The 24,617-nt window shown below is 41.1% G+C and overlaps 1 protein-coding gene across 5 annotated transcripts in view; it reads right to left on the bottom strand.

Moving 5' to 3' along the window:
• Positions 1 to 24,617, bottom strand: part of ERG (ETS transcription factor ERG) — a 141,782-nt gene that overhangs the window by 48,225 nt on the left and 68,940 nt on the right. For 2 of the 5 annotated variants that reach the window (XM_004175144.6, XM_004175145.6), the window contains exon 1: positions 13,387 to 13,543. The exons of the other annotated variants lie outside the window; for them this stretch is intronic. In XM_004175144.6, the coding sequence (XP_004175192.1) occupies positions 13,387 to 13,404 (18 nt within the window). In that variant the 5' untranslated portion in view covers positions 13,405 to 13,543. Of the gene's footprint in view, positions 1 to 13,386; positions 13,544 to 24,617 lie in introns of those variants that run through there. 5 annotated transcript variants of the gene reach the window in all.

Genomic DNA, 24,617 nt, shown 5'->3' with positions numbered 1-24,617 from the left:
CACTAGAAGAACTTCAGCATTAACTGAGCTTGGTGTCAGCCCACGAAATTTTAGCAGCTGAGCAGAACAATGTCCAATTTCCAGTTAGATAAAAAGCTCTTAAAGGCCATTAATGAAAATTCTGTGGGAAATAGAAAAGCTCTGAAAATCCCTATTAAAGTGTCTCAGATGGAGACATGAAAATAAACCGCCTGTTTCTTAAAATACAGAGTGTTTTTTTCACATCACGGTGAGGATGTGTGGATGTAACTGAAAAGTCTCTCTCCCACTCCTCTGCCAGAGTCAGCACCCATCACATTGAAGTAAAAAAGCCAAAATGTCCCATCCAGCAACAACAGGATTAAACAAGAGGCTGCTGATGATACATTTGGGACTGTTTCCCCCCTTTATTTTCATTATTCAGAGGGGAAGATTTTCCCTCATGAGCAAATGTTAGAAACATTTCAACAAGACCAGAATTTGATGAGTTGGGTGAACCGTGTTTCTGCTGGAAAGGGGTGTAAGATGGTTGTGTGGAGATCACATAATTATGGAATGGTTTAGGTTGGAAGGGATCTTAAAAAGAATCCAATTCCAACCCCTGCCATGGCAGGGACACCTCCCACTGTCCCAGGCTGCTCCAGCCCCAGTGTCCAACCTGGCCTTGGGCACTGCCAGGGATCCAGGGGAATCTGGGAATTCCATCCCAGCCCTGCCCACCCTGCCAGGGAACAATTCCCAATTCCCAATCTCCCACCCAGCCCTGCCCTCTGGCAGTGGGAGCCATTCCCTGGGTCCTGTCCCTCCATCCCTTATGAAAAGTCCCCCTCCAAGAGAGACAAACTGTGTAAAACCATCTCTGTCCTTCACAAATGTTTAGAAGTTGAGGGCAGCTGAGGTTTAAATGAAGCAAAGTCATTGCAATCAGAGTAAAAAAGAAATCAGAGGAAGAGACGAAGCAGTGAAAAATGAGACTGAAGAAACCTGGTGAAGGAAAGACCATGAGTGATGAAAACCAGGCTGAAGTCTGTGATGCCAGGGGGTTCTGCTGGTGGCTGGAGCACGGGGCAGGTGTGGAATTCAACACTCAGCCAGGGAATCTGGGAAACCCAGAGGTAACTGAGGCAATATTACAGAATCACAGAATCACAGAATCAAAGAATCACAGAATCATGAGGTTGGAACAGACCTCTAAGATCATCAAGTCCAATCTATGCCCTAACAGCTCGACAATAGCACCAAGTGCCAAATCCAGTCTTTTTTTAAACATATCCAAAGATGGTGATTCCACCACCTCCCTAGGAAGACAATTCCAGTATTTTATTATTCTTTCAGTGAAAATTTTTTTCCTAATATCCAATCTAAACCTTCCCTGACGTAGCTTGAGACTGTGTCCTCTTGTTCTGCCAGTTGCTGCCCAGTGGAAGAGACCGACCCCACCTGTCCACACCCTCCCTTCAGGAAGTTTGTATTTTGCATAGCAAATATTTTGCATAGCACTTCTCTGTTTGCAAATCCAGACTTTTTTTTTGGAAGTTTGGGCCTCTGTTCTCCTCTGCTTGGCCATCTTCTCATTCATTTAAACAAGCCTGGTGATTGTAAATGATCTCTGGAACACTGGGGATTACACTTTATACTGACTGCCATGAAAATTCAAAATATAATGACTTTGTTTTTCTTTTCTGACAGTGTCTGTCTAATACGAAGCTGACAGCTTCAAAAAAATTGAAAACTTTGTCTTCTTTAGGACATTTCACTACTCAAAGAACTTCCTCAACAGATTTTGTTTGCCCACCTTTCACATTGATTTGTGTTTTTTAGCAGCACTGACTGGCACTGATAATTATTGCTTCAGTTGTTCATGGAGTAGTCGGAAAATTATTTAAAATAAAATTTAAATCAAGTCCCTCCTTCTGAGAGTCTAGTTTTAGTGTCCTTATCAAGCTTAGAAATTTAATTTTCAGCATAATCCCAATCCTATTTATCTAGGATTTCCAAAGAGTTAATTCTCAGGATTTATCAAGCTTCCTTTTTAACAATGGTGGCTGCCAACTTCCATGAACCTTATGTTCCTCTGAACCTAAATTCTGGAGTCAGCTAAAAACACTGTTGGTTTCCATTTTCAGTAAAATATTTGTGAATTAGAAGGCAGACAAGACAAGTAATATACATATTTTTTTTCCTGAAATTCCATTATTTTTAAAGTCATGTCATTGTGAATTCTGAATATTTTTACAGAAAATTTAGCATTTTTTTCTTGTCATCTTAATTCCAATATCACATCCCACTGCCCTCTACCTCTACGTTGAGACTTTCATATAAAACTTTTTGCAACATTTTAACTCAGCTTCTTACTCAACGTTCTGAATTTCTCTTCTTTTCACTAAGGAAAGAAACAGAAAATTAGGAGGGGAAAAAAGCAAAGACATACCTTGGGGCTCACAGACCCCACTTAATGCTGACCTTTCTCAAGTAACCTAGAGCATCTTAAATTGATCCTCTGCAGTGTAATAAAAGCCTTCAAGCCCTAAATTGCAATATTTGGAGGGAAAAATTCTACAAATATATAAATAGAAATGCATTTTCTTTGCTTGTGATTATATCATCACAATTCTGTGGTGCAAAATTTGAATATTTTCAATTTTTTAAAAATATGAGTGAAGCTTTTGGCAGTTACTACACAGCAAATACATTTCTCCAAGAGGCTAAACTGCCAGCTTTATTTCTTGACACCTTCAGGAATGAGACTTAACCCCATGACAAGAAAACATCTGAATCCCAGTTTACAAACCAGAAACACGACCAGAGAGTTTTGGATCAGGCCTTGTTAAAAACAAAGTACTTAAACCCAATGAGTTTTGGGTCCGTATCTTGGCTTTTAAGGTAAAATTTTTAGAACTAGAGCCTTTTGTCATTGAACACTGAAGATTTCAAATGTTCATATAATTCAAGAAAGCGACCTTCAGTTGCTAAATATCACAAGATTCCCAATAAAAATGCTGAGAGCTGGTGAGAATTGCATCTTCCAAAAAGAGATGAGATGGACAGAGGCTGAATAAAAAAAATCTACATAAGAGGAAAACAGTTTTATGAAGACCCAAGCTTGGAAGAGAAACATGTTTGAAACAGAATGTGGTCTGGTCTGAGTCCTAAAAGGCTACATTAAGGATGGGATGAAGGTGTGGGGAAAAAGAAATGAAGTTGAAGACAGCAAATAAGGGAGACCTTGTGGCTCTGCACAGCTCCTGCCAGGAGGGGACAGCCGGGGGGTCGGGCTCTGCTCCAGGGAACAGGGACAGGACACGGGGAAACGGCCTCAGGCTGGGCCAGCAGAGGCTCAGCTTGGACAGCAGCAGGAATTTCCCCATGGAAAGGGTGCTCAGGCCTTGGCAGGGGCTGCCCAGGGGGGTTTGGAGTGCCCATCCCTGCCAGGGAAGGCCTGGAGGTGGCACTGAGTGCTCTGAGCTGGGGACAAGGTGGGCATGGGGCACAGATGGGACTTGGTTGTTTTGGAAGTCCTGTCCAACCTCAATGACTCTGTTTCTGCTAAGATTTCACATTCATGCTGATTGAAAAGGATCTGGGCACCATTGAAGAGAGAAAATTCACACAGAATGAGTTTAAAGTCAGTAATTTGCATGTACATTTCACAGATTGTGCTTTAGCTCAAAATATTTCCAACATCTATTTAAATGATTTTTTTTTAAAAGATGTTACAGTTGTCAAATCTACAACCCACTTGCCCAACAAACAGCTTTGGAATTCGCAGTTGAATGCCTGGATCTAAAGCTCCCAGTTCTACATGAAAAAAAACAAATAATCTCAGAATCATGGAATGGTTTGGACTGGAAGGGACCTTAAAGCCCACCCAGTGCCACCCCTGCCATGGCAGGGACACCTTCCACTGTCCCAGGCTGCTCCAAGCCCCAAATTCAACCTGGCCTTGGGCACTGCCAGGGATCCAGGGGCAGCCACAGCTGCTCTGGGCACCTGTGCCAGGGCCTCACTGCCCTCACATTAAAGATTTCATTATTTTGTTAAACAAAGATCTTTCCTTGGAAAGAAAAGATCTGACCACTTTCAATTTCCTTTTTCTAGAAAGGTGGTATTGACAAGGAGGAGTTTTCTCACATCAGGTAAGTGGCATAACAACAATTCCTAATTGTGTGTAAGCTTCCCTCTTCAAAACTTTCTGAATTCTCACTGAGCACAAACAGCAGGAACTCTCAACTCGATCAGCATCTTGAAAAACAAGATACTTATTCAGGGCTTTAAGCAGAGATTTAACAACCTCTTGGGGACTCTCTTCTTTTAAAAATAATTCAACCTGGCCCATTAAAAAACTTTCTACTAAACTTGCCTCCTTTGGCACAAAGCACCAGTGATTTAGTTGGCATTGTAAAGATTTACTATGCACTTTTCCTATCTTATTAGAACCAGTAATGGAATTCACTCTCTTGAATTGCTTTGGCTCTGAATGCATAGTGCTGAAGAGGATGACATCCAGAGGTTACATTCCTGTCTACCTTTCATTTCAGCTTTATAACTGGAGCAAGTAAATTTCCCTAAACCCTGTGGATTCTAAATCAAAGGAAAATGCAATTTTAATCTCACTAGTATGAGAAACCCTAAGAATTCAGCACTAATGTTATTAAACTACTCGATGATTAAAAGAAAATTAAAAAAAAATAAAATTAAGAAATTGTCAGAAACATGCAGATAGATTTTTTAAACAAAACTTGTTTTTTATATAATTTATTAGTTTTGTTGCATGTTTACAAAACAAATTGAAAATAAATCATCCAGTGAATGCTGTGCAGCCCAGGACCCTCCACAGAGCTGGATTTCTTGGCTGGGACAACCCAGCCCCAATCAAAGTTCACAGAAGTCCATGAAGAGACTCAGCACCATCGACAGGATGGAGCTGATCCCAAGCCAGGACAGGAAACTCGAAGGAAACATCAGAGCTACCCTGTTTGTTGCCTTGAATATTTGTTTAGTGTTTCGGAACTTACTGACTAAAACTGCATGGCAGAAACCTGGCAGCCAGAGCTTTCTGCCAAGTTGTGTTATTTTGGTTGTATCAGAACTCCTGAAATAAACCCAAAAACTCCAGCGAGACTTTTGCGTTCGTGCCGCAGCCTCCTTGAACTCAGTCCATGCAAACGCTCAGGATGAGCCTGGACTGGCAGAGCTGCTGCAGCCTTGGCTAGAAAGGCAATATTGTGCTAAGAACATGATGTGCCTGGTTCTCCTCACACTTTGCATCCATCTCATACCTCTGCAGCCCAGTGGATCCATCTCTGAATGACTCCAGCTTGGAAAAAGAGGAAAATTCAACAGGTTTGCTTAGAGCCCAAGACAGAACTCCCAAAGTTCGAGATTTTTTTCCAGTGGTCACCATGGTTTACTGCCTCTCATTTAAGCACAAACTGAAGGCCTCACCCATCAATCGACTGGACAGAAGCATGTGGATTTCTCATCTCACCAAGGGTGCCTTCCTGCCTAAAATTTTCACCAAAAATACACCTTTGCACCTCAAAAAAACAAGTCCAAAGAGATGAGGAGGGACACAAAAAAGGAGCCTACGAGTTTGCGTCCACGAGGAGGGTTAACACAAACACTCCTGATTGTTTCTGTTGTTTATGAATCTCGACCTTCAGAAGAGCTCTGAAATGTGCTGTCTCCTAAAGATGTTCCCCGCCGATATGACACACGCTCTTGCATTGTTTCGCTGCTCACAGGCATTAATATCCCAGAGGTAACCCACCCTTCTCTTAACGGCTGGTGACAGGTCCAATGGCTGAGCAAAAATCAGTTGGAGGAAAGGGAAGTCTTGTCGGAAACGAGATTAATCTTGTAACGAGTGTTCAGCCCTGATAACCCATCTGTGCAGAGAACTGCTTTAACTGGAGAGCAATTAACCTTCACCTGACAAGCTCTGTCCAACCGTTATAAACAACATTAAAGGCACAGGACCCCCCTCGTTTTCCCCCCTTTTACGTAGACTAAACAATCGGATTCTGAATTCCATGAAAACAGCAGAGGTAACGATGCCTCGATGACAAATCGCGGGGAAATATTTTAAAAGGTAATGCCTGCATGGAAATAATGTGAAAAATGTCTCTGGCCACCACTTTAGTGAGTTGATCTGATTAGTACAAAGCAACAGTTTTGAGCACTTCCAAGGGAATACCTGACGCATGAGGAAAGCTGCCGTGGGTACACCAAAGATTAACAATAATAAAAATTTATGTGAGCAGATAAGAGTTGACTAAACCACATCTGAGGAATATTACTTTCAGGACAAAGTGTGCATTTCCCCAGCACCCCCGTGAGTCCAAAGCCAAGGGGCAACTTCCTAAAACTTCTTCACCCATGGCCTTGGGAAAGCCACTTGTCATAATCAATCTCCAGCTTGCAGAACCCTCTGTAATATCTGAGGTTTTGGGTCAGGTGCCCACAGGAGCAGCCCTCCTGTCCCACAGCCAAGAAATCTCCAAGGGATGTGTTACCATGGTGTCTGGAAAGGCCTGTGAATCCAGCTTCAGATTCCCAGCCTCAGGAAACCCAACCAGATTCTCAGATCCCAGATACAGAGCACAACACGAATTTAGCAACCTGAGGAGATAACTGAATGTGAGACTGCTCATCCCAGATTAAAAGGTGGGATATAAATGAAGCCACAACAGCAAAGGACTTCTCAATTCTGCAGAAAAAGGCCAAAATACCCATCTCAGTCACAGTGGCAGAAACCTGGAAAAACTCCAGCAGAATAACTGGCAAAAGAACACAGAAATTTTGGGCTGAATTCCTGAATAACTTGAGTGAAAGCCTGGCCCCAGTCAAGTCATACTGTTGACTTCATTTTGGCCAATTTCACTCCAGGTTTCATAAATCCTAATTCATCCTGTTCATGTGCCTGAAACAAGCTACCCTGGAGTTACAATTAGCAATGGAGGTTTTCTGTCTTTATTTCCTTTCCCTTAGCTCTAAATTTCTCTTTTCCTTAGCAGAGGTTCAAACACACAGGTTAGCCATGATTTTATTTCCCAGCACAGTGAGGCAAAATTTCTGTTTCAGTCATTTTGGCTGAATATGTAGAGCACTGTGGATTGCAAAAAATGGCCATGAATCTCCAAGATCTCCAGAACATGCTCTTTGTTGGAGAAGTCCACCTCAAGTGCTACTGAAATGTGTATTTTACTTGGAGATGTACAGAAATGAGCAAAGGATTCAGGCAACAAGGGGTTTGAGGGAGGTTTATTTTTCATCTGACAGAATGACAGTGGATTTTGGAGTGTCCTGATTCCCAATTATGATAAAATGCAGGGGCAGTTTTCCTACCACTGCAGAGAAAAACACTGACATTTCTCCAGGATAACAGGTTTGAAATTTATTACAGAAACAGATGCATTAAATAGCATCAGGTAGAGCATTACCTTTAGATGAAACAAGAAGTGCTTATATCTTTTCAGTGAATTAGATATTAACAGATAGGAAGTTCCTATTGAAAGCATTTCCTGTATTGGTAGTCCCTGATTTTGGCAGCTTATCTGGGTAGGAAATGAAGGCAGGAAGTATCTGTCTACAGACCCTTTATCATCAAGGTAATTGCTGTGGCAGCATTTTGCTGTTTATCAAGGTAATAAACAGAGAGTCTAAAAAAAGATGTTTTCCAGCTCTGAAGAATGAGACTTAAAAAAAAAAACCTCCTGCAGTTATGCAAAACCTTCCACGTAGAATTAACGTGCTGTAAGGAGGGATGTGTCAAACAAAGCATTTCCAGTCTCCTGGGGGTTTTTTTCTCCACTTGTGGCCCCGTGCCTTTGTCTGCCCCCATCTCACCCCTGTTAAATCAGGCAGGTAGCTTTAAAGAATCCTGCCACTTCCCGAAAATAGGGACCCACCCCTTCCTGCAGGTATTTGCATAAAGCCAGTCCCTGTCATCTGTTGGCAGCGCACACCTTTGACTAAGCAAGTCAGCTCCTCTCTCAGGGTGACAAGGTCACGCCAGCCTGGTGACACCACTTCCCACCAGGGCTGGAGATGCACACTGCAAATAAACAGCGTTGCAAGGGGAACACATCACATCCTCGGCATTCCTTCCACTCAGGATTCCCAAAAGACCATTTCCCTTGTCCACTCTGAGTCCCTCAGCCTAGCCCTTAAAAAAAAATTTCACTGTTACTCATCGTTCTTTTTTAACTTGTAATGTTCAATGACATTCTTGTGACAAATAATTGGCAATTCATTCGTTTTGCTTTGAAACAAATTGGATAATGATAATTACCAGAAGAGGTAATTCACTGCTTCATACACAGCAGTTATTAAAAAGCACAGTGAATTTTATTTATTGACCATTAATATCCCTTTCCTGAAAGAAATGTCCAATCTTTCTCTGTGAATAGTAAAAATTGGTAACCCAGTGCCTAAATACGCATTTCAAGGAGAAAGGTAATATTTTCAAGCCAGATCTCACCAGATTTCCTGAAACTTCCCCCTCTGTTCATCGTTATGAATTATTTACAGGATTATACAGTCCTTCTAAGGGAGCAGGAATAAACTGAGGGACACAGCACTCTCCAACCTCAGGCAGGCTTGGTTACAGCATTTAAAACAACCCCTCCAACCACAAAGACACATCCATTCCTTAAGGAAAGGACTGATGCCTTTTTCACATAAGTGCTTCAAAGTTTTCCTATCTTTGCTGATGTTTTCAATGCAGAAATTTCTTCCGTAATACACAAATATATAAATATATACACATGTATCAAGGACGGTAGGGTGACTGTATAATTATCCATACAAAGAAATTAATTTTTCAAAGATGGATCTGATAAAAATCACATTGCAGTCAATGAATTAGTTACCCTGACAAAGTTTGGCACTGTGATATTTTCTACTGCATCACACTTACTTTGCTAAAACTCATAACACAAGCGATACAAAATAAAATTTTCTTTTTTTCTTTTTTTTTTTTTAATTTTTAAGTAATTCTCTTGGCTTGATTTAGAAACTTGCATTACAAAGGCTACTTCTTCCTGAGTAAACAGCATTATATATTTTTATTGAATTATAAAGCGTCTCCTGGAAAATAAATATCTTTTTTTTGGCATTCATATTTTGCAAAACTGCTTCTGTGTTTATCTTCCAGCAAGTCATTCTCCAAGAGCACTTGTTTCTTTGAACATTATTTCTGAAAGGCCTTTTGTAACACGGGGAACTTGCTGAAAAACATTTTCTTAAGGGATAATGTGGTTCTTGTTCAGGAAAAACAAACAAACCAACAAACTCAGACAGTCAAACATATGCATTTTCCAGCTGTTGTTCCTTGCCTGGGGACTTAATTCTAGAAAGCAAAAGCCTTACATTTCACTTGGTTTTGGCATATGAAGACACAAACCAAATTGAGTTAAATGACTGCTGATTAAAAGCAAAAGAAAATAACACAAACCCCCCCCCAGAATAACTTCTGTTCATTTCTGCCTTGAAATTGCTCATTTGTATTTGAGTCAGAAATACTGCTTTACCTGGAAATTATTATAGCTCTGATTCTACCACCTTTATTGGGATAAAAGCTTCATGAAATTGGTGGAAGTTTGGAGAGAGGAGTGGAGGATCAGGGTAAGTGCTTCAAGGGTCTGGTGCTGCCTCTGTTTCACCAGAGAACTCAGGTGTGTGCTCAGCAAATTTAAATGTTTAAATGTGCAACATCACCAAAGCCAACGGAAGGATTTACAGCCTTTGATAAAGTTAACAAAGTTAAATATGTCAAAAAGCTAAACAAGTTAAATATGCCATTGGATCAGCTGCTAACTGAGATGAGGAAGAAAATAAAAGATAATAATGTACAAATTACTGTGTCAGCTCTGCTGGACTCAGTGCAGATGCGATCCTCCAAACAAAGCCTTAAACATTTCCATACGCCAAGCACAGATTTATTTCTTAACTGTCTACAGCTTTCAGAAGCATTTGAGTGGCTACTTGGAGTTTCTAAAAGAAAGTGAGAGGAAAGTAATGCTATAGAGACAAGCACAGAATAAGATTCCTCAAAAAAATTTAAATTGCCTCCTATATTCTGCTTTTATCAGTGCATCCATGCCCTCAAGCCTCAGAAACCATGAAGATTCTCCTGCCCTTTATCAAACACACAGACTTTTTCTCCCTGAAATCACAGATTCCATGTGCACATCACTTCAGAAAATAATAATAGAGAGTGGATGCGAATGTATTTAGGTATAAGTTAAAGAAATATCCACAAATATATCCAATAAATCATTATAAAGTCAACTTACTGAAGAGTTTTTCTAAGAATAAGCACAATGGCACTGGCAGGCAAAGAGAGAAAGAGAGCAAGGCTTGAACATGGCAAGGAATTAGAATTCTAATTGTACTTTCCTATTTAATGGGAAAAAACACCAAAATGATCTCCAGGATAACTATTTTTACTGCACCTCAAGGTAACTCTTAAATAATTTTTGCTCCATTCTATTAAAAAAAAAAAAAAGGCAAAACACTGATGCCTAATTCAGGTATGTTCTAAAATTGTATTTACAGTAATAAGTGTGACTAATTAATATAAATAATTGCATTTATTTGATAAAGTTCAGTGCTTTGCACTGCTGTGCCACCACAGAGCTGTCAGACACCACCTGAGCCAGAGGGGAACCTGTCAGCACTGAAATCTTCACTCTAAGGAGACTTTTTCCACTTGAAAAACCACATTTCATCCTTCAAAATGCCAAAAAAACATAACAGAGAGCTCAGCTGAGTGTGAGCCAGTACTGGGATATGAAATATCAACCCAAAATCCTGGCTGGGCAGGCACCTTCTTGCACCACCTTCCTCTGCACAGCTTCTAGCACTGACCTCTCCCCATCCAAGGGAGAGATCCCTGGCCTGGGCAAGGCTGGTCCAGTGGGGAAGTCAGGATTAATATTATTTATCCATGTCTGAGCTTGGGGAAAAGGTGCTGCTGCCTCATCCTCCTCCTCCTCCTCCTCTTTAGGACCACGGTGCTTTCCCCTTCCCAGGGAAAAAGGAACAGGGGGCAGCAGGAGGAGGGTATGGGGTGAGGAGAGGGTGATCCCCTGGGAAAACCCTGCTCAGGATGTCAAACCCAGCACCTAAAAACTGAGAGCACCCAAAAACTGAGAGCAGGGTTTGCCTGCCCTGACCCCAGTGAAACCAGCCAGGTCCCAACCGAGCCCCAGTGTCCCACGGGTCCTGCTGCAGGGTGCTGAGAGGCAAAGGGTGGATCAGACACAAGCCTTTATATGAAATATTTATATTATTAAATACATATATAAATAATACATATGTATTTTTATATATATATATATATATATATAATATGTATAATATAATAAATTTTATATATATATATATATATATATAGCACTTTAGCAAAAGCTAAACACACACCTGCCTGGCCTTCAAACGGAGGGTCTTTATTTCAGAAACCCTTCAGTTAAAAGGCTTCTTTATCCACTCCCCATAGAAGAGGAATTGAAAATCTTTGGACCGTCTCAGCCTCATGTCAGAGCACATTTCTTGCACCTCGAGTACAAAGCACCTGTCATTTCTTTCCAGTCATTTCACATTTTGCACTTGCATAAATAAAATTTTAATTCTTGCTACAGCATGTAAGGCCTTTCCCAGCAGCCTGGGCAGTGAAATCCTCAACATTTTGGTTTGTCTGGGACCTCCTGCAAGATTCACACTCCAGATGAGGAGAGAGAATTGTACATTTTTCCATTTTGCTGAGTACATTGCATTACCAGGCGGTATAAAACACTTCTCTAAGTGTAAGGAGGAGGTCCAATAATAACAATTAGATATCATTTAACAATCTTCTATTAAAATTCAGTCAATATGAAACATAAAGGAAATAAACAGCAGGAGTTACCTAAAATGCAAACGGCATGCGATCTTGTGGTTGCCATTATTTTTGAAAATAAATTTTGCATCAATATTCTGATTAATAGAAGCAAATGAGGTTTTCATGATGAAAACCTCAGTACACAGCCCTCCTTTAAGCCAAAACTTGACTCCCTGAAACTCAAGATTTTCATTAAGTGCCTGTCATGTCCTGCACGCTCTGAAATGCACGGCAAAACCAAAGGGAATTCAGTTTCAGGAGCTACTTAGCATTTAACAGATGCTGGCCAGCAATGCAGAGGAGAGTCAGATCTATGTCTCTATTGACAGCCCCAAGAAAACATCAGTGATTACAAAAACAAAAGGTTCATTCGACTTTTTAATCACACTGCCCTCGGGCACTACTGTCAGATTCCCAAAACCGTAACAAAATGCACCAAATGATCTTTAAAATGTAAACACTGGAGCCAAATTTACTGAAAAATCCAACTGCAGCCCTACTTATCCAACAGCCAGGCTATTCCATACCCCTCATTAAATCTCTGACATAATTAGAAAAGTGCAGAAACACACAATGCCACGAAGAAAGCAGATACCTCAGTCCTAAATCCGATAATACCTCGATCCCAAATCTGATAAAACAACACCGCAGAGTCCTCCCTGTCCGTGCTCTTTATGTAAAATTAGTTTCACTATCACAAATCGCTTAATTACCATTACATTCTGCAATTAATCACAGTAATTGATCTATTGGCAACTGCTGTCCAGAGAAACAAAACCTAGACATGCAGATTTATTCAACTTTCTAAGTGACACAGCCCCAAAAAACTCAACAAAGCCATTCTTAAAAAAAAAAACAAAAACAAAAAACCCAAAGCCAACAAACCATGCACCGAGATCAAAGTTATGCACCAAGAAGAGATTTTTATTGTCCAAAAAATTAAAAGATAAAAAAGAACACGCCCGTGAGATCTTCCCACCACCATTAAAATAACATTCAGAAAGGTCCCGAGTTTAAGGATAAGAGTTTCTAGAAAAGCACATAATTAACACCTGCGTGAGAGAGAGAAACAAGAGCTGGTGCCTCTCCTATCCATTTGTGTCCCCATCCGCAAGAGAAATATTTCAAAGTATCCAAAATTTTAGCGCCCTTAGGAGCCCGGTTTTTCCTTCCAGTGCACACCCTCTCCCCTCATGGCAGAGCACAAACACATCCAAGTTGTCCGAGGGATACCTACAAGAAATTTCAGAAGCTCTCACAAAAGGGCTTCGTCTATGCAATCCACACCACTGAAGAGTGAATTTAAAAAACCCAATTTTTTTCCGAGTTTGAAGTTTTTAAGCCTTGCGGATGGTTGGAGTAGGAAAAAGGAAATTTACTAGGCAGTACAAAGGAAATCTTGTTGTCCTCTATTGTGGCAGTGGGGGTGTTGCCCAATTCTAACTTATCTAGGTTGATAAAGGAAACCAAAGAACAAGGCATTGAGAAAAAAATTCCAGCAAAAAAAGGTACCCCCTCCTTACCTTAATAGTGCTTGCCATAATGTGATCAAGATTATTGATCGCTAATAATTGCTAATAATAATTATTGCTTCGCTCTGACCAGAAAGAAGTTTTGATGAGGTTGTTTAGAGCGGATGAGATTGTGCTAACTCTGGGAAATGAAGTCAGCCAATGGCAGGAAGAGGTTTCTATTGGTCCTGGCCACCGCAGCTCGAAGAAACAGGATATTTGGGAGTGAAGAGATAAGAGTCCTAAAACAATGTTGTTTTTCTTGATGATATGTGACTGATTTTTTTTTTTTTTTAATTTTTTGGTTGTTTTTTTGGTGTTTTTTTAAACAAAAAAGTCAATTGCCCGTGGCCGCCTAGGCAGGTGTGATCTGATGTGCAGTAAGTGTGACAGGCCACTTCGAGGCAGGATGCAGATGTCAGATGAAATGGGCCAAATTCAGCAGTGGTTTGATGCAGGCTGTTCACTGGGGAATTGCTGATCCAGGGCCAAAGCCAGGCTGGGTAAAAATGGGTGTAACTCCAAATATGTTAATGAGGCCTGGCCCTGCTTACTCCACGTCTATATTTGTCCATGAACCTCATTCCTGCATTCCTGAGCTATTGACACTTTCCAGCCTATCTGATTTAGCACTTTTTTCCCTTAGAGAAGAACAGATAGGTTGGGGACAATAATTTCTTTTTGATGTCTCTTTCTTAGTGAGGAGAGGAAGTCACAAAATGACATAAAACTTCAAAAGCAGATGCCTGAATCCCATAAACAGTTTTAAATCATCCATGTTCTTCCCTTAATTCACAGCTCTATCCATGAATGGAAATGAGATGGTTTCACTGGCAGTTCTCTTCCTGCTTAGAATGTGATGGCTATTTTTTATTCAATGTTATATTTTTATTTGTCCTTTCAGAGCACTTGGCAGTCGTGGAGCACCCCAAAATTCCCAGGTGTGCACACAAAACACTGTCCCTGTTCTAGGCTTTTGTTTAAGAGACCAGAACTTAAAAAAAAAAAATATGTAAGAAAGGCAAAGTGCTTCTACAGTACCAGCCAGGGTATTCCACTGAGGATCCAGTGCTGGCACAACCTTTTCACACTTAGGAGCCTCACAGATTTTTACATTTTCATAAAAGATACAATTCCTGGTGTCAGGAGATTCTGAGCTTTCAGCCTGAAGAAAAAAGCTTGAAAATACAAAAATAAAAATAAAAAAATTTCCCCCCATAAAAATGGGAGGAAAAATTAGAACAAGTCAGAATTCATTCACTTTTTAAAAAACAATTTTATAAAGCTGGTCCTACTCTAACAGGTTTATAATTTCTCATTGCTCCCTGTGACAACACCTAACCATGGACAGGTTGCCTGGAAGATAATTCCAGGTGTAGTAAAGTCCTGTCCTGTGACCAGGGACTCTGGTACAATAAAAAGAACAAGAAATAGTGAATGGCTCCTCGCAGCATTATTTAGTGGAAGCAGATGACCTCACCCTCTCCCAACACCGCCTTTTCATGCTCCTTAGGAAAAAAAAAAGGAAATGGGAGCGTTGTTCTGTAGCTGGTGATGACTGCTGGCATTCAACACACAGTTTTCCACACAAAGACAGCAGAAAGTCCCAGTTCGCTTTTCCCCTCCTATCCTGACCCAAGAAAGGTGAAATGCATTTTTCCAGAGGTGCACATGGAGTCCCTCACTCGTTTGTCCTGCAGGTGCTGCTCCATCTCCCCCAAAGCAGGGCAGAGCAAAGGCTCATCCACCCTCCCCTGCTCGTGGGAACAGCCCTGCCAAATCCAGGAAATTCCCATTTCCAGGTGTCCCATGGGGAGCACAGAGCTGGGAATCCCTGGATGCAGCAGTGACAAACACAATCACTAAGGTGGGAAAGAACTCCAAGATGGTCAAATCCAATTTTTGGGACACAGGATCAACTTCCTGCACAGGATCAACTCCCTGCACAGGATCAGTTTGGTTTTAGAGTTCACTTCAAGGAGCTCTGGATTCTTCTACTGTAAAGATTATTTTTCGTGGCTTCAAAGCAATCTGGAGTCAGCACTTCTATACAATATTTTATATTCTCCATTAGCTGGTTCATGTAGAAATGCAGTGTTGCACTGCTGAAAGTGCTCTTACAGTCTACATCCATCAAATTATGGTGCTTCTGCAGAGTAGGTAACTTTCCTATTTTCATTATGAACAGTATGAAAAGAAAGCAATTTATAGTAATTGTATTTCATGGGGATGTTGATTTCCTCCCTTTTCATCTCCAAACAATGAGCAAGACAGCCAAAAGATTAGAACCTTTCTCTTGAAATTTCAAGGCATTGTATAATGTTTCAGTTGGGTGACTTCCACTCCAGTTAAGCCCCTGATATTTTGGTTTTTCCTCCAATATATCAAGAGGTTGCAAGTATCAGTTCCAGCTCCCCAGTGGAGAGGATCTAACAAATTCATTCACAAGCAGTTTTTAGTAATCATTCTTCTCCATCCCACCTCCATCTACACAAACCTCCTCTTGGTTTACACAAGGATTTTGGAAGCATAAGGAGCACTGCTGAGCTCTATTATTATTATATAAGTATTACAGAGCCCACAGCCCAGTAAGGATTTTGCCATTTTAAGCTGGCACACATTTTGTGCCAAAGAATCCAGCGCAGTTTATTTGACTTTCAAACTAATACCCACAGGCAGATTTCTGAGTGCTTACGCAGAGGCTGATCCAATTGCAAGCAGAGCCTTGGTACTGTGAGGCAAGGAAAATATTGGGTTATCAAATCACCATCATCCAGTTGCAAAAGAAAAAAGAGAACAAACTCTTCCATAATTTTGCTCTTTTCTGATTTTTTTAAGGTTAAATAGAAAGAAAAAAATGCTTTTGTTTTGTTAGGCAACTCTGTGTTATTGTCTGAAACAAGGCTCTGTGAGTTTGAAAAACTTGGTCAACAAACAGAACAAAAACAGGAAAAAAAATCCACACAAGTCACCCAATGCTCCCCTCAAATTTCTCTCTGAAGCTTGTCACCCTAATTTGTCCTGCCTCCTTTCAGCTGGAATATTCTCCTACCTTCAGCCTGCACCTGGAAACTACAGAGCAGCAAAATTCCAAAATTCCCCAGCATGTGTTAACACTGAACATGTGCTTAAGTGTCTTGATCAGAGCAGGGCAGTTGCACATACTTTAGAGTTACAGCTGTGCTTAAACTCTTTCCTGAACACCTTTAAACTCTTCTTGAAGTGCTTTCTATGTTTAGGGCTCAAGAGTTCCCTCTTAAGAGAGGATCTTTCCAAACTGAAGATGAAGGATCCAATCTATGCTGATCTGAGCCTGCTTAAACCAACGGGGCCCTGGACAGACCTGAAGATTTGGTTTGATCATGCAAAAAAAAAAAAAAATAAAAAAAGATCAGACTGAGTCCTAAATAAAGAAGATGAAATTCCAAATAGAAAAGCTGCTTTGCTTGTTGCATCCTTGCTAGGATGTACTAGAAATATGCTCAGTATGTGTGTACTCACCTAAACACCTAAAATGCATTTTACATGGCTTCAGATGAGAGTGACTTGTCACACAGGCATGTAGTGACAGGAAACAGGGAATGGCTTCAAACTGAGAGCGGGTTTAGATGGGATATTGGGAATTAGGAATTGTTCCCTGGCAGGGTGGGCAGGGGCTTGGATGGAATTCCCAGAGCAGCTGTGGCTGTCCCTGGATCCCTGGCAGTGCCCAAGGCCAGGTTGGACACTGGGGCTGGAGCAACCTGGGACAGTGGAAGGTGTCCCTGCCCACAGCAGGGAGTTGAAATTACAAGATCTTTAAGATCCCTTCCAATCCAAACCATTCCAGGATTCCATGAAATATGAAGGAAATACATTGCAATATTCCCTGTGTAAATAGATCTGCAATCCTTCTTGCTGGGAGGTAAAGCAAGAACTCTGCTCTGGACTAACACACTCTGCTATGGTAATAAGGTGACCTTCATCCCTTGAACTGTACAAAAATCTTTGGGTAAATAGCTGGAAAACTGAAGACACATTCACCTTTATGTTGTGCTTGGTATGGTACATACCGTGTCTGCAGGTGAGGGTATTAAAAGACAAGACAGCAGAGAAAAAAAATTAGTTTTGTTCCTCTCACAAACCTTCCAGGTAAAAAGAACCCTCTCCTCTAGGTCGAACCAGGCTACAAAGCAGAAAACTGGAGCAGAATAAAAGAATTTGTACTGCAGCTTTTGGAAGCAGCTTTTAAGAAGTCCAAGCAAATTACTGCTACTTCATGGCACATGAAAGCACATATGTAAAGGTCTCAATCCTCTCAAAAAAATTCAGCATTTTGCCTAAATGCAGCTCCCAACATCAGTTTGGCCATGCCCAGTTTGCTGTGTGAGGGTCAAGTACACTCTTACCAAGCCCTTCAGCCAGATTGTCTGCCTTTAATTCCCAGTTTTCCATGGGCTCTGATGAAAATATCATCGAATCTGCTCACAGAGGGGCAAAATCTCCCCTCACCACAAAGAAAAGTCTCACAATCAGGGTTTTAACAGTGAAACAAACCTGTGCCCAAGAGAGAAAGGAATTTCAGTATGGGGCTGCAGGATCCTGGGAAAATTCCATCCTGGGAAAAACGGGATCCAGCTCTGGGCTGGAGGTCAGCTCCAGGAGAAAGGCACTGTGAGTGGAGTCAGGCACTTGCATTCCCCAAAATCCAAACACCACATGGACATCACCAGCCCATAAAGGCATGTAATTAAAATAATTATCACTACCTGATCACGGGGATGACACAACTTGCATCCCACAAAAAGCATCTTCTCCTCCAGCACTGCACTGCTCCCAGGCTTTTGTGCCTCTCCATTCCCTCCCTGGCAGCAGGGAGGAGGAGCAGGGAATGTCCCCATGTATTTCCCTGTTCCCTGCCCTGTGGGCAGCCCTGTGGTCACTAGATGGTGCTCCCTGCCCCTGGAAAGGAGCATCCTCCACTCCAGGCAACGAACAGCTCCTTCCCAAGTCAGCACTGATGTCTTTCAGTAAAGAGAATACTTTAAAAAAGGATTTTTTTCCTGCTGCCCTGGCACCCCCCATCACTCTGCACCCTGCACTCAGGGCTGGTTGTCCTTAGTGCATTCCCACTTTTGCTTCCATGTGGACCATCAATCCCTCCATGACTTTTCCCCCGTTCCCACCTTCCCTCCTCTCACAATGAATTCACTCACTGGCAGAACTGAAAACATGAGAGAGAACCTGATCTGGGGAAACCTTTTTTAATTAACATGACTTCATGAAATAACAGCAGTCAAGAATGGGTTGTTTTCCCATGGAAAAAGCTTTGCAGAAAAGAAACGCTGGAAGTTATCTGAGTGAAAAATCAAAGTATTTCATTTACCAACTCTTTATCTGTGACCCAAGCTACCTAAGATTTTACCAGCCAGAATATTTTTGGTGGCTGCACCACTGCTTGCCCAACTTTTCTGGAGACCAGCTTTAGTGGCCACATGAAACAAACACCACAGAGCTGGGAAAAGAAGCAGAAGCTTTGTTTAGATGACACTGGAATTATTTTCAACAACCAATGCATGTCCTTCATAGCAGGGAAGTGCTGAAACTCATTTGCAGATGGGGAATTGAATTCCTCTCTGCTGAAGTGGGATTTACTCCATCAGACTTGAAGGGTTTTAAATGCAGGTGTCAGAACTACCCAAGCTCTCCAAGATTTCTGCAATTCCCAACACAACAACCTTCATAATTTTGTTCCATCTCACCTACAACTGCTACTTGAAAAAGATGAGATGAAATACACCTTTAAAGTATTTATTTTCTCTTCCCTACAAAGGGAACCTTTGCTATTCCCACCTTTTGGATAATTCTGCTCATATGAGATGAATCTCACCTAAACTTTCCTTCCTTTCTTCCTTAATTTCCCACCTCTGAAATACCAAGTTGTACCACCAAATGCCAAAAGGGTGCTGTGTGGATTGATTAATTAATTGATAAGTTGAATTGTACTGAAATTTTCAGCTCAAAGTTGTCACTGATATGAAAACCTTTACATTTGATTAAAACCTTTATGAAATATAAAATATATATGAAAACCTTTATGTTTGATGCTAATCTAAAGCGGCTTAAGTGACAGTGATAATGCAGGACACACAAAAAAAAATCCCCAAAACAAGGCAAAACACCAAACCAAAATACTTTTTAAAAAAGCAACTTCTCTGCATGGAAAAAAGAAGCAATCTCTAGGGCAAAGGTCAACATTTTTCCTCACTTTCTTCCAAATGTTTTAGGTAATTTTAGCTGAACTACACAACGGTTTGAAGTGGTTATTTGTCAGTGTCCTTCAAAGTCCTCCCATCCCTGGATTGATGGCCACTTCACACAGCAAATATGTCTGGAATATTGGATTTCTACCCTGTATTAGTGAGGCTGCTCCAAGATTTTCATCAAGAATGGAACCTATTAAAGTGTCTCTCACACTCTGCTGTTTGGGACTCTCTTGATATTGTACTTCTTTGTTAGTGGCTGTGAACAAGAAACAGATGTGGAATATCAGTGTTTGAAATTCAGTGACCCCGAAAGACCAGGGCTAATCCAGATCATTCTTAAAAACTGAAATCTGCCACTCTTTGGGCACCTTGAGGTCCATGCCCACACTCAGGGATAAGCCCATCCCCACTGCAGCAGACAGAAACCCTCAGGACTGTGAAACACCTTTATGCTAATTGTGAATTCAGGTGTAGTCTAAATATTTGCAAAATGACAAAAAAAAAAAGGATTTCCCATCAATCTTTTTCCTCAGTGTCAATCAGCCTTTTTCCACTTAGACAGCTGCCCTCCACCAAAGGGAAATTCTCTATTTTGCCATAAGATTCAATGAACTCATTAGAAATTAAGCATTTGGGAAGTGTGATGTTACATCTTCTAGGAATATTCCCAAGGCCAGGCTGTGTGATCCAAAAAGGATAAAATTCACACATTTCTGTAGCTGTCTGATACTTCTGTCTCTTGCTAAGATCCACTAATACCATATGACCCATGAGGTAAAAAAATAAAAAGGGAAAAAATTCACTTTTAACTAACACTGCTTAGCTACATGGTTTTATAATAGTTACAAAATTAAATTAAAATACTGATCACATTGGATCTATAAGGCCTGGTGTCAAATACCAGCTATTCCAAACACACAAGAAATTCCATGTTAAGTCCTACCTGATCTGATTTTTGTATTTTCAAACCTCAGTACGTCTAGAGAAAGGCATTTCCAACAGCATATAAGAAAATGAGATTTTATCTTTAAAGTACTACAGTGAAATCAAAGGACTTGGCAACGATAAACTAAAATATTTTCTCCTGGGGACTACTCATTTACTTTAATGGATAAAAACTGTGGGCATTTAGAAAAAGAATACTGAATATAGTTAATTGCCAAGTTAAATCTAACTCAGAGCTTTTACAGACCTGGGATTTGTCACGATCACCACAACCTTTTTACCCATATCTAAAGCACTTAGTAGGTCACACAGTGTTTTCATAAATAAATATAGAATAAGAATATAGTATCAAGAAATGAATACATATAAATGAAAAGAAAGACAATGTCCTGCTACCACCAACATGAATGGCAAAACTTATTTGGCTCCAATGGGAATAAAGTTTCAACTCACTGGGAATTCAACCAAATGACACAATGTGACAGTCTTCTGCAAATTGGAAATTCAGAGTCTCAAAGGGCTCTAAGTTTATCATGTTACAAGGTAAAAAAAAGTGCTGCCCAATAACAAAAAATGAGCAGAAGTGAAAACAGGGAGGGAACCAATAATTGATAGGATTTAATGCACGATTTAAGGCTGGGGAAAGAATCTCTAAAGCCTTCTCCTACTGTGAGAGGCTTGCCAGACATGTGTGAAAAGCTTGCTACGACATGTGTATTGAATTACCTTGGTAGCCCATGACTTTCCCAACAACCACTCACAATTAGCTGGGATCCAGTAGAAAAGGAATTAAATTCTGTATGCAGCATTATTCCATGGAATGGGGCACTGACTTTGACAGGATCTGTGTTTTGGGCCTGGTCCTAGGAAATGCCAATTTTTTTGTGGATGCTGTGTCTGCATCCTATTTTCAAATGAAAGGTGGATTTTCAAATAAGCCAGTCTGGATCTGACTTCGAATCACTTGATTTTACTCACTCCAGAATTAGCCCAGAATGTCTCACACTGCAGGACAGCGACTGGTCTGCAGAAGAGAGGTTAAAACATTTGGATCTAAATTCCTACTGCATTTCCCCAAGAGGAGCAGTGGAAATCTGGACAGGATATCCTGGAGGAAAGGCTGTCCCAGACTGTCCCTCCAGCAAGATTTGAGGATCTCGATGGAGGGTGATCTTCTTTTCCCCCATGAAGTTGTAACCAGCATCCTACACAATTCCATTTTAACAACCAAGACAGGAGGAAAGGCTGGGAGAATTTGGATTGCTCACCTGCACAGGAGAAGCTTTGGGCTGAGCTCAGGGTGGCCTTGCAGGGCCTGAAGGAGCCCCAGGAAACCTGGAGAGGGACAATTTCCAGGGCATGGAGGGACAGGACACAGGGAATGGCTTCACACTGACAGAGGGCAGGGCTGGATGGGAGATTGGGAATTGGGAATTGTTCCCTGGCAGGGTGGGCAGGGCTGGGATGGAATTCCCAGAGAATTCCCTGGATCCCTGGCAGTGCCCAAGGCCAGGTTGGACACTGGGGCTGGAGCAGCCTGGGACAGTGGAAGGTGTCCCTGCCATGGCAGGGGTGGCACTGGATGGGCTTTAAGGTCCCTTCCAACCCAACCCATTTTGGTTTGTAAGTGGCCAATAGGTTATGGTAGGAAGGCAAAAAAAATGTTACTCGTGCCATCGTCATTTTATTTTTATGATATGGCATTAAAAAAAAATAAAAAGAGAACAGGAAAGAAAAAGTAGAAATAAATTTCCTTAGACTTTAAAGAAACTAAGATTTATGTTTTAGTTGAGTGGTAATATTTCATTGCTTTTCAGTTCCTAGGTTCAACAAAGGACACTGCTGGTACCTGTGACGTGTCACTTGGTGACTGTAACTGCTGGATTTCTTCCTAATGATCTCATTTTGGGTTTGAAAATAACACCACAGACATGAACTCCAGTCCTGCAAAGACTCACAGCTGGCTTATCTTTACACAATGCTACGTTCTCCCTGAGTTCAGTAAAGACTACATAAAATGTAAGGAACAAATTTATGGATGTGGTTTCACAGGTTTGGGGCATTTTTTTTTTTTAATTTTCACTTTTTATGAGATGTTTCATTGTAGCTGTTACTAAGCCTGGTTAGATTCCTTCACACCCCACATTCATGAATTATTGAAGCCACTGGTCTTCTGTCCAGTGTGTCAGTCCCCTGTGAGATTTATCACTGCCATCAGAGCTTCAGGTAATTTAAACAGCAGGTGAAAAAAATGCAGAAAAATTTTGGAAAACCTGGAATTTCCTGCCTGATGTGGAAAATTGGCCTTCTACACTGAGCTGCTGACACTACTGATAGAGCCAGGGCAGCCCCAGGAGTTTCTCAGCAGATCAGCCTATTTTGCCAAATAAACACAGGTATTTAGGGTGGCCAGGTTCAGGTTTAACACCTGAATACTCAAACACAGAGCTCCTTCCCCTCCAAGGTTCCAGACCTCTCACCACTCTGCATCTCTTCCATCACAGCTCAGTGAAATCATACTTATTTATTTATGAGCAATGCAGTTATTTACCAAAGAATGTGGTTTTGGGGACAGCTGAAGACATTTGTTAGCTGAGGATAAACTTGCTGGTCTGAAAAAAAATAACACAGGCTTTGAAAACACTAAGCATTCCCTTGAGCTGATGTTTTTAAGTGGTTTCCACACTTGGTTTTCAGGGTGGAAGCAAAGGAAGAAAAGAGGATGACTCTCAAAGGAAGGAAGGAGGATGATTCTCAAAGGTTTCAAGGAGGAAAGCCCCAATCCTTTGTCCACAGTAGCCCAGGACATGCTCAGGCTCAGAACTGGGATCATCTGCATCCCTGAACTTCCCAGCCAGCAGTGCCAGGAGAAGATTCACCACTCAGTTCCTCCCTCCAGAGCTCAACCTCCCCATTGCTCCTCAATTCTCCTGGGAGAAGTGGGACAGAAGGAATTGCAAACACCAACATGACAATATGACACTTTCTCAGACACTTTCCTGAATCAGAACCTTCAATCCCAAACTTCCCCCGGGTCCTGCAGATCGGCAGCCCCAGGTCTGGGGGTCAGGGAAGCTTTGTTTGCCATTGGAATATCAGCAGCACAGGGGAATAAAGTGATGAAGGAGTGCATTTCTCTCCAAGCTGTGTTTGTGCAGCCTTTGTTCAAGCCAAGCATGTGCAGAACCAAAGCATCTGCCAACATCACAAGTAGGATCCAAGCAAGTCCATGGCGACACTGCCAGCCACACAGCTCTCTCCACGAGGAAAGAATTTGGAATGCCTTATTTGACACAGAACCATATAACTGCAGAGTCAAAAATCAGACTCAGTGGTTCTAATCAACTGCCAAAAACTGGGCTATTTTTTCTGGCTTGAGCTTCTAAATAGGAATATAAAAAATACACAGAAAAGTTACAGCAAGGCTGATGTTACTCGGCTGTCATTCCAGAAATTGTCTTTTAAAAAAAAGAATTGCAGGGGATAACAAATAAGATGACAATTTAGTTATCTTTACCTATCTTACTTAGTTCAAGTAAGATAGGTAAACATTGCTTTTTCAAGCTTCCTGTACCAAACCACAGAATGCTGTGCACCATGAATATCCAAAATCATGCGTGGTGACTTATGTTATTAGTCTAAATACTGTACAAAAGGACTCAAAGCAATTGACTCAAATTACAAAGATTATTTTCCTGTGTTCAGCCCTTAAAAAATGTTCAGCTGCTACAGGTGAAGGCTCATTTAGAGGGATTTTCTCCCTCAGGTTAATTTTCTTATTGAGTGGGATGCCTTTTTTCCTACACTTAAAAAAAAATTATTTATTTATCTATTTTAAGTTACTTAACCATTTTTAAGTTGGAACACCTCCAGATTAAAATTAACCTCATGCACTAAAGTACTTTATGGAAATGATACACATAAATTCATGCTCTAATCACTGTGTTATTTCAGGCTTCAATCACATGGAGATTCCCTGGGCAAGACAATGGGAAGAGCCTCCTTCCCCAAATATTTAGAATATCCAAGGAAGGGGATGCAGAGGATACAGCA

This window comes from Taeniopygia guttata, chromosome 1, assembly GCF_048771995.1.
Source record: "Taeniopygia guttata chromosome 1, bTaeGut7.mat, whole genome shotgun sequence".
NCBI classification, from domain to species: Eukaryota; Metazoa; Chordata; class Aves; order Passeriformes; family Estrildidae; genus Taeniopygia; species Taeniopygia guttata.
The sequence above is the reverse complement of the archived record's forward strand: the minus strand, read 5'-3'. Positions and strand labels throughout refer to the sequence as shown.